This window comes from Lepus europaeus, chromosome 8, assembly GCF_033115175.1.
Source record: "Lepus europaeus isolate LE1 chromosome 8, mLepTim1.pri, whole genome shotgun sequence".
NCBI classification, from domain to species: Eukaryota; Metazoa; Chordata; class Mammalia; order Lagomorpha; family Leporidae; genus Lepus; species Lepus europaeus.
The window spans coordinates 106924319-106940576 of NC_084834.1; the positions used below are offsets into that span (position 1 = coordinate 106924319).

General features: G+C 40.1%; 1 protein-coding gene across 1 annotated transcript; it reads right to left on the reverse strand.

Moving 5' to 3' along the window:
* Window positions 1-178: 178 nt before the first annotated feature.
* AMTN (amelotin) lies at window positions 179-15346 on the reverse strand. Its single transcript, XM_062198928.1, has 8 exons — window positions 15293-15346; window positions 10712-10795; window positions 9781-9828; window positions 8817-8906; window positions 6880-6915; window positions 3880-3906; window positions 896-1121; window positions 179-189 (listed from the first exon to the last, which is right to left on the reverse strand). The coding sequence occupies exons 1-8, from the start codon at window positions 15344-15346 to the stop codon at window positions 179-181; spliced, it is 576 nt and encodes a 191-aa protein (XP_062054912.1).
* Between the last annotated feature and the right edge of the window lie 912 nt (window positions 15347-16258).

The window sequence follows — 16258 nt, forward strand, 5'->3', positions numbered from 1 at the left end:
GTATTCTCCAGGTCAAATATACTTTTTGCAATCTCAAGAAAAGTTTCAGGTACACTAAGAATGAATTTCTTCTGAGACTCTCCCGTGTGGTTCAATCTATCCTATGATATGATCAATGAAGGCAGTTCACCTGCATCCCCAAATGGGAAGCTGTTTAGTTGAACAGATTTGAAACAGCTTACTGAATTCCTGGAAGAAAAAACAAAACACCTTTTCAATGTCAGTAAAAGTATGCTGAATTAAACCATTTTGACTTGACATCAAAATTTCTTTTCTGGAACTAGGAATAGCAATATGATATCATCAGTTACCTATGGATATTTGGCTCTAGTTATCTTCACCCATTAAACTATAACCTTTTCTTGCTGGTGAAAGGAAAGCTTAGTTTTGCAACATTTCTTAAGTCCCACTCCTTCAGGCGGGTTTATCTACTGTGCTGACTCCAAGCTTTAGTAGTGGCTGCTTGCAATATTAGGAATTTCTGAGGTTCATCATGATCAGTGAGCAGGAAGAGGGCTGTGATGAACTGAAGTGTCTGCTTTGGGGTGTGTGTGTGTGTGTGTGTGTAGGTGTGTAAGGACCCTCATGTGTTGAGGGAGAGACAGAGGAGAGACAGACAGGCAAGGAGAGGAGCTGCTCTCATATGTTCCCAGCTCTCACCTATGATGGAAAGTATGTAATACCAGGAATTAAGTGTCTTCTTCCAGGGTAAATCCCATAGGATTGATAGTCCAGTAACATTCCCTCACATGGTTGGCATAAGCTGTGAGTGAGTAAAGAGGTGCCCTGAATTTATTGAGATCTGCATTTGTCCAAGCAAGACCAAGAACGCTTCTCTCCTATTGGGCAGATGCCTGGCACAGCCACGGGCATTTTCCCAGTTGGACAAACTTACCCTTTGGTGACTCCGAGGTGGTTTCCTCGGTCACAGGTGTGCTCCTCTGGATGCCCGCGGGGGTGGTCACTCCAAGGTCATCATCCGCGGGGGTTGCCCGGATGGCAGGATTGACCCCTGCTTGTCCTGTAGGAAGGACTTCATCCTGGCCATCTGCATTAGCCGATGTCTGACTGGTGAACAAGGGATGGAGGAGGAGGCCGGTGAAGATGTGTGGGGCGGCTGGCTGGAATGAGGGAAGGAAACAGGTTTCAGAGGATATATTTTAAGGCTGGTCACCAGCCTTTTGTTTTTTGAGGACAGCAAGTTTGGGTGGAAAAGGCAGGATGGAGGGTGGAAATCAGGGAAAGCAACAACGATCTGGCATTGTTCAGAGAAGATCCCTCCCTTGCCAGAGCCAAGTCTGGCAGGTTTCAGTACTGGGATTCCTCGCTGTATCCATTTCCTTCAGAGAGGAAAGATCCCAGTCAGGCCAGTCACAGGAAAAGGGATAATCGTTTGCTTTGTCAGATGTAATACTAAAAGCAGACAACCCAGACAATTAAGAGGGGGCTGTATCTCTGTTATTGACCTAAAAAAAATCTTTCTTTTGCCCTTAAAAAAAAAAAAAACTGATCTAGGAGCCCAAGAATTAATGGGAAAATTGATTCAGGCATGCCAATTAATCCTCATTCTCATGGCTTGCATTCCTCCAAGTTTTTTTTTTTTTTTTAAATGTGCATTGCAATATTCAGTCAGAAATATTTCCTCTGACAGTTTGGAGACTCGTGTGCTCCTTGAGGTTGCTGAAGGAGCTCCTCTGTGTCAGATTGCCCTGTCTGGAGATTCTGATTGAGCAGGTCTGGGCAGGATCCAGCAATCTGCATTTTAACCAGCTCTCAAAGTCACACTTATTAAGGTGGGCCAGGACTAAAGTTTGGGAAATACTGTTTTATTTTTCTGTGAATTTTATTTGTTTATTTGAAAAATTTTACTTTTTTATTCATTCCCTTTCATTTTAATTGAAAGGGAGAGAGAAAGAGATAGAGAGAGACAGAGAGAGAGAGAGAGAGAGAGAGAGAGAGAGAGAAAGAGAAAGAGAGTGAGATAAAGTGATTTTCTACCCACTGGTTTACTCCCCAAATGCCCACAACAGCCAGGGCTGCTCTAGGCTGAAACCAGGAGCTTTGAACTCCATCTGGCTCTCCCATGTGGGTGGCAGGGACTCATGTATGTGAACCATCACCTTCTGCCTCCCAAGGTGTGCATTAGTAGGAAGCTGGATCAGAAGTAGAGAAGCCAGGACTCAATGCAGGCACTACAATATGGGATGTGAGCATTCCAAGTGGTGGCTTAGCTACTGCACCACATGCCCAACCTGTAGAAAAAACACGATTTTATATTTGAAAGGCATTTAACCGGAATTAGACTTATGCTGGATGAGAGACAGGAGTAGTAAATAGAAATTTTTAAAACTGAGGGTTGTGACATGTACTCTTTTGAGATTTAAAAAAGTTGTGCAGAAACCACTATTAAAAAATAAGGCAGGAGCAGACATTTGGCCTGGGAAAGATGCCAGCTAATGCTCCAGCACCCCAAATTGGGGTCAGTTGGAGCCTGGGTCAACACTCGGCTGTAGCTCCTTATTCCAGTTTCCTACTAATGGAGATCCTGGGAGGAAACAGTGATGGCTCAAGCACTGTGGTCTCTGCTGTCCATGTGGGAAGCCTAGATTGACTTCCTGGCTCCTGACTTCAGATGGCCCATTCTTAGCTGTTGTGGGCATCTGGGAAGTGTAGGAGTAATTGCTCTGCTTCTCAGGAAAAAACATAGACTCGGCTATGAATTACCAGACTGCATCCCTTATGGTAAGGATACGAATTATTTCATGAAATCCATGTTCATGCGCCTGTGTGCATGTGTGTCAAGCTGCATGAAACAAGAGTGTTTGTAAACTATTATAGTGGTAGAGAAATGGCCTTATAATTTTTTTGTTTGTTTTTGAGGCCTAAATTACTTAAGCTGTCTGTGTCTCTGTTTATCTGCAAAGCTTGGTTGGAAGTCTCCATTTGTAGTTTGGTGAGTGTTAAAGGCAATGTATATAAGTGGTCTGTCAAAGTGCTTGTTGCATAGAAGGGTTTCAGTAATTGGTAATGTGGATGTTCTGTCAGTATTGGCAGGAAGACACTGGCCTCGTTACATGATTTTTTTAATGGACAATATGTGATGGTACTTCAAAAGTTTATGGAAAATTGGAAATAAAAGGTAAGTTTGTGTTGGTGCAAAATATTCTGAAATCAATGCATAGTTTTTGTTCATAATTTGGATTTTCCTTAAACTTTGGAAGACCTCTTGCAGAAAATTTCTATATTTTTCCATAATAGGAAAACTGTTTAAAAACTGTGTTCCCAGATCATGCCTCAAGTCTTTATTTCTATTGTCATGTTCAGATATCAATATTAATGTAAGTCAATGTCTCTAACATGACTTAAGGAAGAATAGATATGCCTAGTATAAACTTTATTTAAGTCCAGCTCTCCAATTATTCATGTTCATAGGAAGGAGTTCATTTATCTCTATCTGATGTTAGAAGAAACATATTTTCCAATAAAAATTAAAAAATCCATCAAGAAGTTGAATCATTTCTCTTAAATAAAAGTCAATATTTATGTTATTCTAAACATGCACTTCAATAGTTTATAATCCTATTTTAAAAAAAATCAATATAAAGTTAAAGATGTGCATTGGTTCTCTGAGTAGAATAGAATCAGATGGCAATATAGGGAAAACCAAAGCTAAGTCAAATTAACGGAAAAGTTGCTGTAGAGGGATAGTAAAGTCCCTAGCTAGAGAAAGGGCAAACTACTTCATGGACCTACTAAAACGTTCAGTTTACTATAGTGTACACCCGACTAAGGGTTTGCAGTCAAAAGAGAGTATGTGAAGGCAGAAATCATTGGGGTAGAAATAAAAAGAAATTAAAATGTTATTGATTAAATTTTTACCACTTCCTCTGAACTTAGGATAGTGCCCTAAAAGCAAAGACAAAAGCAAAAAACATAAGTATTAGACAAATTTTAATATATTTGACTCAGATTTATATAACAAAATACTTTAAAGAATGTAAATAAGGATTTTGTATTTAAATGATATGTTAAACAGCTTTTGTGATTCATGTCACAAAATTCCATTCAATATATTATAAGGGACTACTGACACTTATTATTTGAATAATGTGTGCATTTTAAAATTTATATATTTTCTTATTAAGTAACAGATGCACACTGGAGAAAACATGGAGAAAGCAGAAATCAGTAAAGGAAGAAGAAACCATAATCTCTATTCAAAGTTTGATATTTTCTTCTAGATTTTTGCATACAATTCTTTTTACATAATAAAGTTATACAACTTGTGCCTTAAATAATCATTTAATTGTTTTATTGGCAAATTTTAATAAATACAGTTTTGAATGGCCACATGATATTTGCTCTTATGTTGCACAGATTACTTAACCCTTATTTATTATTAAACAATAGGCAATATTCTCTGCAATGAATATTATTTTAATGAATATATGATATGATAAAAATTTTTGCTATATTGCCTATTATTTTCTTGGGATTAGGTCCTAGATGGGAATTTTTAAAAACTTTTATTTAATAAATATAAATTTCCAAAGTAAAGCTTATGAATTACAATGGCTTTTTCCCCCCCATAACTTCCCTCCTACCTGCAACCCTCCCATCTACTGCTCCCTCTCCCATTCCATTCACATCAAGATTCATTTTCAATTATCTTTATATACAGAAGATCAATTTAGTATAAATTAAGTAAAGATTTCAACAGTTTGCACCTACACTGAAACACAAAGTGTAAAATACTGTTTGAGTACTAGTTATAGTGTTAATTCACATTATAGAACACATTAAGGACAGAGATCCTACATAAGGAGTAAGTGCACAGTGACTCCTGTTGTTGACTTAGCAAATTGACACTTTTGTTTATTTTATTTTTATTTAAAAAAAATTTTTTTTTGACAGGCAGAGTGGATAGTGAGAGAGGAGAGAGACAGAGAGAAAGGTCTTCCTTTTTGCCATTGGTTCACCCTCCAATGACCGCTGCGGCCAGTGCATCATGCTGATCCAAAGCCAGGAGCCAGGTGCTTCTCCTGGTCTCCCATGGGGTGCAGGGCCCAAGGACCTGGGCCATACTCCACTGCCTTCCCGGGCCATAGCAGAGAGCTGGCTTGGAAGAGGGGCAACCGGGATAGAATCCGGCGCCCCAACCAGGACTAGAACCCGGTGTGCCGGTGCCGCAAGGTGGAGGATTAGCCTGTTAAGCCATGGTGCCGGCCAACACTCTTGTTTATGATGTCAGTAATCACCCTAGGCTCTTGTCATGAGTTGCCAAGGCTATGGAAGCCTTTTGAGTTCACTGACTCTGATCATATTTAGACAAGATCATAGTCAAAGTGGAAGTTCTCTCCTCCCTTCAGAGAAATGTACCTCCTTCTTTGATGGCCCCTTTCTTTCCACTGGGATCTACTTGCAGAGATCTTTCATTTAGTTTTTTTTTTTTTTTTTTTTTTTGCCAGAGTGTCTTGGCTTTCCATGCCTACAATACTCTCATGGGCTCTTCCGCCAGATCCGAATGCCTTAAGGGCTGATTCTGAGGCCAGAGTGCTGTTTAGGGCATCAGCCATTCTATGAGTCTTCTGTGTATCCCACTTCCCATGTTGGATCGTTCTCTCCCTTTTTTATTCTATCAGATAGTATTAGCAGACACTAGTCTTGTTTATGTTATCTCTTTGACTCTTAGACCTATCAGTATGATCAATTGTGAACTGAAATTGATCACTTGGACTCGTGAGGTGGCATTGGTACATGCCACCTTGATGGGATTGAATTGGAATCCCCTGGCGTGTTTCTGACTCTACCGTTTGCAGTAAGTCAGATTGAGCGTGTCCCAAATTGTATCCTAGATGGGAAATTAAGAGATTATAGGAATTTTTTAATCTGATTCTGCTTTCAGAAGTGAAAAATCAAGTAAAAGTCACTTGATGTTAATGCTGATGCTGGCCCATGGTAATTTTTTTTTTCCTTTTCCTTTTCCTTTTTTTTTATTTAGTAAATATAAATTTCCAAAGTACAGTTTATGGATTACAATGGCTCCCCCCCCATAATTTCCATCCCACTCGCACGCATCCCATCTCCTGCTCCCTCTCCCATTCCATTCACATCTAGATTCATTTTCAATTATCTTTATATACAGAAGATCGATTTAGTATATATTAAGTAAAGATTTCATCAGTTTGCACCCACACAGAAACACAAAGTATAAAATACTGTTTCAGTACTAGTTATAGCATTACTTCACATTGGACAACACATTAAGGACAGATCCCACATGAGAAGTAAGTACACAGTGACTCCTGTTGTTGACTTAACAATTTGACACTCTTGTTTATGGTGTCAGTAATCTCTCTAGGCTCTAGTCATGAGTTGCCAAGCCCATGGTAATTTTATCACTGATTCAAGAATCAGTTTCATAAAGTAAATAGGGAGAGACGAAAGAAAGCAAGAAAGTATTTGTAACTTATTTTTAAGGGAAAAAACATGTAATTAAAAATAAATTTGAGATAAAAAAATAAACCCGAGTCATGACTCATTAGATAAGTCCCATTAACTTATCTTTTTCTTAGCAGTTTGGTTTGCGGAATGATCAGTTGCTTCACCTGTGAGTAACTTTTACTGCAGGTACAACTATAACTGGATAGCTAAGTATCTTTTTACTCTGAGTCAAATTGGAAAACAAAAGTCTACAAAAGATGTTTTGAATATTAAACAACATAATATGTGTAAAATGCTTCAAAAAGTGCTCTCTAATTGCTAGTTCTTATTATTATCAGTGGCCAATTTGAACTTTGACAACTCTCTGGATGAATTAAGGAAAGATTAAACATTTCATACCAAGATGACTTAAAATCAATGAAAAAATAATCTTACCTGGGCTCCAAGTTGTGCTACAATAATTGGTAATATCTGAAAAAAAGAAACAAAAATTCAGTAAAAAATATTTGCAAAGATAAATTCTGGCAGATTATATAAACATTGAAATTGTAAAAAAGATTTATTTATGTTTATTTGAAAGTCAGAGTTACACAGAGAGAGGGAGAGCCAGAGGGAGGGAGGGAAGGAGGGACAGAGACAGAGACAGAGACAGAGAGAGAGAGAGAGAGAGAATTTTCCATCTGCTGGTTCACTCCCCAGATGGCTGCAAAGGCCAGGGCTGGGCCAGACTGAAGCCAGGAGTCAGCAGCCAGGAACTTTATCCAGGTCTCCCACATAGGTGAAGGGGCCCAAGTAATTGTACTTTCTTTTGCTGCTTTCCCAGGCATATTAGCAGAGAGCTTGTTTGGAAGTGGAGCAGCTGGGACACAAATCAGTGCCCATATGGGATGATGGTATTAGCTTTACCTGCTGTGCAACAATGCCAACCTGGATATTTTCTTTCTTTCGTTTTTTGTTTTTTTTTTTAAAAAGATTTATTTATTTATTTGAAGGTCAGAGTTACACAGAGAGAGGAGAGGCAGAGAGAGAGAGAGAAAGAGAGAGAGAGAGAAAGAGAGAGAGAGAGAGAGAGAGAGAGATCCAAGGGTTCACTCCCCAAATGATCGCAAAAGCTGGAGCTGTGCTGATCAGAAGCCAGGAGCTGGGAGCCTCCTCCAGGTCTCCAACATGGGTGCAGGGGCCCAAGGACTTGGGCCATCTTGTACTGCTTTCCCAGGGCACAGCAGAGAACTGGATGGGAAGTGGAGCAGCTGGGTCTTGAACCGGTGCCCATGTGTGATGCCAGTGTTTCAGGCCTGGGCGTTAACCCACTGCGCCACAGTACTGGCCCCTGGAGATTTTTTTTTAAAAGCATATTTCTCCAAACAATCTTTGTTATACAAATATTTGTTGCTAATGTGTTATCTGCAAATAAAGATATGGAGTTGAAATGCTGCGTGGGAACTGGAACTCATCCAATTTGTAAAAAACAGATTAAACCCGGAGAGATTTAGAAACTTGTCCAAAGTAGCACATTTAGAAGGCAGAAGCAAATTGGTTGACCAACAACCAAAAACTGGGTTCCAACAACCTCCACACTGAACATTATTCTGAATAATAATGATAATAAAATTCATCAGTTTATATTAAATGGCATCTCAGATGACACATTAAAATATGTGACGAGGAAAAGTGTTTGGCATAGCAGTAAAGACGTCACGTGGGATACCTGTATCCCAAAGTGGAATGACTGGGCTTGATCCTAGGCTCTACTCTCAACTCCAGATTCTTGTTTAATTCATACGCTCAAATAGCTGGGCTCCTGCCATCCACATGGGAGATGTGGACTGAGTTCCTAGCTCCTGGCTTTGCCATGTCTCAGCTCTGGTTGAGGAATGAATCAGTGAATTCAGACCGTCTGTCTGACAGTCCCTCTGTTTCTGTGTCTCTCTGCCTTTCAATAAAATAAATAAATAAAAATTTAAAAAACATGTTATGAATCTTTTAAAATATAAAAGCATCTTCAAGCATATGTACATAGTCTCAAAGTATTTGCCTGTACATTTTGCTGTTGAAATAGAGCACTGGTGGGAAATTATGGGAGAGGTTACTCAGTAAATCCTGAGATTTTAAAACTAGATGAGACACGATTCAATTGACTGGAAGACTTTGCAAGGGCAGTAAGAAAAGGGAACAAAAAGGGTAACAGATTTGTTGAAGATAAACTTTATCCACTTTTCGTTTTTCTTTGGGATGGTATTGTTCATCCAGAAAATCTTCAATAAAAAACAGAATATACTAGAAAAAAATCTAGTAACCCTCAGTTTGCCCTGTAGGCTTCCTCCTAAAAGAAAGAGCTCCCTAATGTTGAACTACAGTTCAGTTGAACTTACTTGTGGTTGCAGCTGCTGTTGACCGTCCAGCTTTTCCAGGGTCAATGGGAGGGTCTGGGCACCTGGTGTCATTCCTGCAGCAGGATTTAGCTGCAGGGCAAAGAAGAAAATTTTCATTGTGGTTTCATTATTTTTTTTTTTAATTTGAACATTCAGGAAACTAAAATGTGTTTCCTGAATGTCAGATATGTTCTAATAGAAGATCTGCTCTGTAAATATACAGTATTCTATTACTATGCAGAGATGAGATTCAAAGACTTGTTTCATTTGGTGGTACAACCACAGTATCCAGAATTCCTTTATTATTTAATCCATTATCTTTGATAATTAGATAATTTCATCCTTGCTTTCCCCTTTGTATGCAAGTTTCCTGAAGTTGTTTCTGATTTTTTTTTGAAGACATTAATTTCTTCATAGTTAACCCCATGGAAATTGTGGGATTCAGACTACAATATCTCATCTGGAATGTGAATTAATATGATATTTGAATCTGATCATTGGACACAGCCCACTTTAACCAGGAAAGTAGTTGTTTTTCTCCCCGAAACAGGTGAAACTATATATGGATATTCTAGAGGAGACTGAAAATTGGTCTCTTTGATTCCTTCTTCTTTGCTCTTGTGGTTGGGGTGATACAAGCAGACAGTATTTGTATGGGTGTGTGGATCCTGCATGGGGTGTGGTGGAGGAATGGGCAGAGGAACAGAAGAGGTAAGAGGAATTGGGAAAGGTAAGACTTGCAAATTAGATCACTATTTCTTACTAAGAAAAAGTTTTTTTGTTAAATAGCTTCCAACTCTGATTCTTTCTCTTATTTTTCAGCTTAGCTACAGTGAATATGTGTCTGTGTATATACTTGTGTATACATATACCCCATATGTGCATATGCATATACACATGTACACATACATTTAACGTTGGGCAATCAATTTAACAGTGGGTAATCAAATAAATGAGTACTTACCAGTGTGAGCATCTGTGTTAACGGTATTAGACTTAAAGCAGGGAAGACCTGCGGGACATTGAAATCGGTGAGTGAGATAAGAGGTTTTCTGTCCATGGTGGATCCTTCAGTAATGTACACTCCTGCCATAGGTGGATTTCCCATGAAGTAAATATGATGAGAAATGAGGGTCTCTCACTAGCTCTGGCCCTTCTGTGGCCCCTGGAAGAGGTGCCCTAGCAATGAGTCAAGTTTATGGTATACTTACAAGTTTAAAATTCTTGTTATTTGCTCTTATTTCTTATCAGATTATAAATATTCACTTCAGTAGCTACTTTTACACATCTAATCAGATATTTTTTTCTTAAAGAGGACCTCAATTATGTAAGCTCAGTTTTGTTATAGAGGTAGATTGGCTTTGAATTGAGTGTGCTATAAAGTCCATAGACTACAGAGAGAACTTTAGACTCTGGAGTTATCTGCTTGTTCTGTCACAAAATCTAGACGTGGGTAAGGCTAAGGTCCATTATAGCAAAAGGAAGGGGTGGTGTGGGAATGGCTCACCAGCAACGATGCAGCATAAGAAAACCATGAGGAAATCTTCGGTTACTTTTATAGATCATCTGACTTGCTGCCATGTTGGCAAGCAGAACATAGGATACATCACAGAATCCAAAGGGCATAGGTGAGAAGGCTTTGTAAACAGGCATAACTATGCTTTTCAGTTTGCTAAACTTAGTTGGTAAGCCAAATTATTATCCAGACCAAGGGAAAAAGAATGAGGGTGCCTTGATTTTCCTATTTAAAATGTTCCAAAATGTGTTTTTAGCTCCTTTTAAATTTTCTGTCAAAGGAAAATCTTCTGTCTTTTGTTGAGTCTTGACTTTAAATCCGCTGGAATTAGCACGTTTCCTTTGCTGGTTTGTAGAGTTCCCTCTTGTAGAACTCTTACCTGAGTTGGCTGCTGTTGGTTTAGAGGTGTTTCCTGATCCGGAGCCTGTTTTGTGGGAGCAAGTTCCAGAGCAGGGTTGAACTGCTTCTGTGAAAACACATATATAATGAGGCAGGGATGTGTTTGAGGTCTTTTATCCATTTATGTCCTGGAGGTAACAGGTTGGCCCCAAGGCAAAAATTATTTATTTATTTGAAAGGCAGAGCAAGAGAGTGACACCTGAGAATCTTCTATCCAGCAGTTAATTCCCCAAGTGGCTGCACTAGCTAGGTTTGGGCCAGGCCAAAGCCAGGAGCCAGGAACTCCACCCTGGTCTCCCACATGGGTGACAGGGGCTCATCTGCTTGGGCCATCATCTGCTGCCTTCTCAGGTGCATTAGGGGGAAGCTGGATGGGAGCAGAGCAGTGGGGACTCAAACTGACACGCCGTGTGGGATGCTGGCATCACACGCAGTGGCTTAACCCGCTGTACAACACCAGCTCTCCGAATGTCTATCTTTAAGCTCCTTGTATTTTGGAGCATTTTAAATTCCCTGCAACACTTTGTACGTGGCAGGAAATGGAATCATAGAGTGGAAAAATGCCAGATCAGGAGGGCTGGGGTGTGAAGTGCATGGAGGGAATAGGGAGGACCAGGGGGGTGTGGATTTTCTAGTGGTTGCTCCTGGCTCCCATTTATTTTCTGCAATTGATTTTCTCCTCTGCCAGGACCTGAAATATACTAGTCTGTATCTTAGCTCTCTGCACATTTGATACTCAATACTTGAGGTAAGCTGCCACAATTCTTTCTGCATTTTCACGATGCTTCCTCTAGTAGTCTTGTGCCTGACATGTCAATGCTGCAATAGAAGCTCAGTCTCCCTTCTGGACTAGGTGTTGTTCAACTGTATTGAGAATCATTTCATTTTAGGGCTGAGGAGTTCCTTGGCACCCATATGTTCCACTTGTATGGTTTTGTTCCATAAATTAAAGAAGCCGAGTTGCCTGCCCAGGTGACCCTAATGAATGGCAGAGCCAGCACTAGGATCCCTGCAGGTGTTCTTGAGGAAATCAATCCTTCCTTTTGGCAGGTTCAACTCAGAGCATCTTTGCTCCAGGATGTGTCCCAGAGGGCAGGGACATCCAGTCCCAGAGGGCACTGTCCCCAGCCCTTGGGTCACCGTGGGTTTTGCCTGGTACAGCCAGTAACTTTTGGTTTCACATTAGACTTTTCCCCGAGTTGGAAGAAGAGAGGTTGGCATTACCTGTTCTTGTAGCTCTTTCAGCTTTTTTTTTTTTTTTGACAGGCAGAGTTAGACAGTGAGAGAGAGGGACAGAGAGAAAGGTCTTCTTTCCATTGGTTTACCCCCCAAATGGCTGCCACAGCCGGCACGCTGTGACAATCCGAAGCCAGGAGCCAGGTGCTTCCTCCTGGTCTCCCATGCAGGTGCAGGGCCCAAGCACTTGGACCATCCTCCACTGCCTTCCCGGGCTACAGCAGAGAGCTGGACTGGAAGAGGAGCAACCAGGACAGAACCAGTGCCCCAACGGGGACTAGAACCCCGTGTGCCGGCGCTGCAGGCGGAGGATTAGCCTAGTGAGCAGTGGCGCCGGCTGATATATATTCTTTTAAGACATCTTTTCATCTCCTATATTCTGTTGTTAGCTCAGAATGACCTTTTGAAAACAGTCTCCCGACCTTGTGACTCCTCTGTGCAGCAGCTGCAGCGACTGCCAGTTTTACCCAGATCAAAAGCCAGAGACTCTCCAGCGACTACAAGGCCCTCCTGCTCTGGGCCCCCAGTGCCTCTCTGACCTTCTGTCCCACTGCATTCTCCGTTGCTCACTCTGCTTCGGCTGTGCAGGCCCTGGGCTGCTTTGGGGACAGGTAAAGCGTGTGGCTGACTCAGGACCTCCCCTCCCCCCGTTTCCTCTGTCTGCTTTTCCCCAGGACCTGCTCATCTGCCCGTGTGCTTCAGGTCTTTTCTTGAATCACCTTCTCCTTGAGGCCTGTCCTGCCCTGCGTGTGCAGCCTCCTCATCTCCACACCCACCCACCATAGGTCTGCCCCTTCTTACTCTGCACTCTGTTCTTATATTTCACAGTGCTCACCGCCTTCTCCCATGTGTGTGATCTATTGAGTTAGAATGTCTGTTGCTGTATTTTGTCTTTATTTTTATTTATTTTTTATTTTATTATTTTTTTAATTTTTAGACAGGCAGAGTGGACAGTGAGAGAGAGACAGAGAGAAAGGTCTTCCTTTGCCGTTGGTTCACCCTCCAATGGCCGCCGCGGCTGGCGCGCTGTGGCCGACGCACCGCGCTGATCCGATGGCAGGAGCCAGATGCCTATCCTGGTCTCCCATGGGGTGCAGGGCCCAAGCACTTGGGCCACCCTCCACTGCACTCCCTGGCCACAGCAGAGAGCTGGCCTGGAAGAGGGGCAGCAGGGACAGAACCGGCGCCCCGACCGGGACTAGAACCCGGTGTGCCGGCACCGCAAGGCGGAGGATTAGCCTAGTGAGCCGTGGAGCCGGCATGTTGCTGTATTTTGTAAAATATACACCCCAAGGAGATAAATCCGTGCCCCACATTCAGTAGGTACTCAACAAGTATCTGTTGAAGGATGAAACAGAACTTTTCTTGTTATTTCCTTTCATCTCTATTCAGAGTGTTCTCTGTCTGGCACCTATTCCCAAACTTTTGATCTTTGGACAGTAATTGCTAGACTGTTGTATGTGGTTCATATTTCTAAATGAAATTTTTTATGCCTTTATGATAATTCAATGTATTAATTTGCAAACAAATAAGATGCCTTGTCCATGAATCCTGAGTTTTCATTGGATAAATATTGTTTCCATTAGACATTTCAGTGTCTCCCCATCATGCCCTCTTCCACGAACCACGTAGCTGCTCTTTGCTGGTTATCAGCAGCCTGTACTAGCCTGCACACTACCTCTCAGTGCACCTTGCATGAGAGCAGCTTATGGAAAGTTGGTTTTTTTTTGGATCTTGAATTTTAACAATGATGCATAATTTAAATATGCCAGAGGGATTCATTTTGAAGAATTTTTTTATAAATTTGGCATATTGAAAGATCCATTTTGTAAAATAAACATTAAAAATCAAAATTAAATAATAAATAAATAAACTTCCTTTTTCTTTAGAATATTAAAGTTTAACAGAGAACTTCTTACAAGGTGAAGATATACATCTAGATATTTATATCGTTATAGGTATATCTGAGGAGAAACAAGAGGCAGATTGCTTATTCATCTCTTACTCCATCTCCCTACAAGCTCACCCCATTCATTTCCTTCAAAAGACTAGTTACAGTTAATTTATAATTGAATATTTCTTTAAAAGCCACTTGATTAATAGTTGTAGTCCTTGTGAACACCATGAGGGACCATATCTATTATTTTATTCTTTTTCTGGCCATTTCTCTTTAGCAACCAGCACAATGTGCACCATATAGAGTTTTCAATAAATGCTTGCTGATTGTATAGAAGACTGTAGAAATGTCTAGTGAGCTTGAGGTTCAGTTAATTATGGTTTCTATTTGTTCTGTTTCATAGCAAATATCTCATAATTTTTTCATTTAAAATTTTTTTGAGGAAGATATACACAAAGGGAGGAAAGGAGGGAAAGAAGTAGAGAGAGAGAGAGAGAGAGAGAGAGAGAGAGAGAGAGGCCATCCACTGGCTCATTCCCCAGATGCATGGTTGGGACTGGGCCAGTCTGAAGCCAGAATCTTGGAACTCAATCCAGGTCTCCCATGTAAGTGGCAGGAACCCAAGTATATTTGAACCATCACCTGTTGCCTTCCAGAGAATATATTAGCAGGAAGCTGGAATCAGGAGTGGAACTGGGACTCAAATCCAAGCATTCTAGTATGGCATGCAGATGTTTCAACTAAATGCTTAATCACTGTGCCAAATGCCTGCCTCAATTTTGTTTCTTAAAGCCCATCGTCAAGCATCTTAAACAGTCAGAGGAAATATCTTTAGAGATCCAAATCACTCATCTTGGTCTATAAATCAATGGAGGGCAACAGGAGTGAGTGCTAGAGTACAGTGCTCATTTCTCCCTAAAGCCCACAATGTGAACACATTCTGTGATGAAATGTCCTAAGTCAGAAATGTGAACCATTTTATAATATGTCTTTGGTGTCATATGATTTGGTAGCATTTGTAAAGATTATACAATCTGGCTATTTAGTGTTTCTAATCAGAAAAATCAGAAAATATAGTTTACCTCTTTAGTTATAAGCAAATAACTAGTTGCCAGGACAATCTTAAAATTCTTTTTGGAAAATAAAGTGATTATCTACTTTGGGAAGATGTAATCTAAGACATTACTTTGTCCCCTAATTTCTACCCTATTGCTCTGCCAAAACAAAATCCTACCATGATGAAGTGGATACATTTAAAAAACACAGATACATTGAAATATGCTTGGAAAATAAAAACAGGAAACCAAAGGAAAGGACACAGAACAGAACAGAGCAATTTGGATGGAGGCAGGAAGAGAATTAGTTAGTTCTTCACTTGGAGATATGGCTGAGCCTGGTTGGAACATAAAATAAACACATAGCACTTACTGGTAATGAGTGAGTTGATCCTAGAAGACAAAACAGTAGAATGGCAGTCTTCATGTTTCAAATTGCTACCTGTAACAACAAAATAGTGTTAGTCTTTCACACTGTTTTGTTTTTCCTTTTGAGAGAAGATGATACTTAAAAAAAGTTAATGTGATATTTGAAACATGGTCCAGCAGTGTTACCTTTGCATCCACCAGGCAAAATGTACAGGTGAAATAGTGCTCAAAATCCAGTGGATTTCTCCAGGTTGCTTTGGCGAAAAATTTTACCCTTTGGTTATCTATGAGTTTGCAGAAAGAATTTAAACTGAGCTACAGGAGGTTGGCAACTGAGAGACCAATCAGGATGTAGCTGTCTATGAAATCATTTGGTTTCTTTCATTTCCCAACATCTCATTAGGTGAGTTATTAGCTGCAGACATATTACTCAATGTCTACCATTTGAATAGAAGGTTCTTCAGGGAGATGTGCCTTGTGTAATTTTAAAAAAGTGCAGACAATAAAAAATTGAAATCCTTCTTCATCTCCATTCTCCTCAAACAATTTACTGATGTACTTGTTGTATCATGTGAGTATGAGCACATAAATCAAACACCAAAATATAGGGTTCTGTGTATACTTGAAAAATGAAGCCTATTATGTATTTTGCTTTGTTACATATCTTTTTTACTTAACAAATAATGGGTAACTTCATGAATCTGTGTATGTAGATTTATATACTTTATTTAATGGTTACATTATATTTTGATACATCTTCCTTTTGATGAGCACTAAACCTATTTCCACTTTTTTGTAGTTATAAAAGTGCTAAAATTAACACCTTTTAAAATTTTTTCACATGTGTAAAAGTATTTCTACAAATGTTATTCCTAGGAGTTAGACATATTTTATTAAAGGAAATATTATTTTAAACCTCAATAATATATCCAAATTGCCTTCCAGCAATTTTGAGTAGTTTTGCTCTATT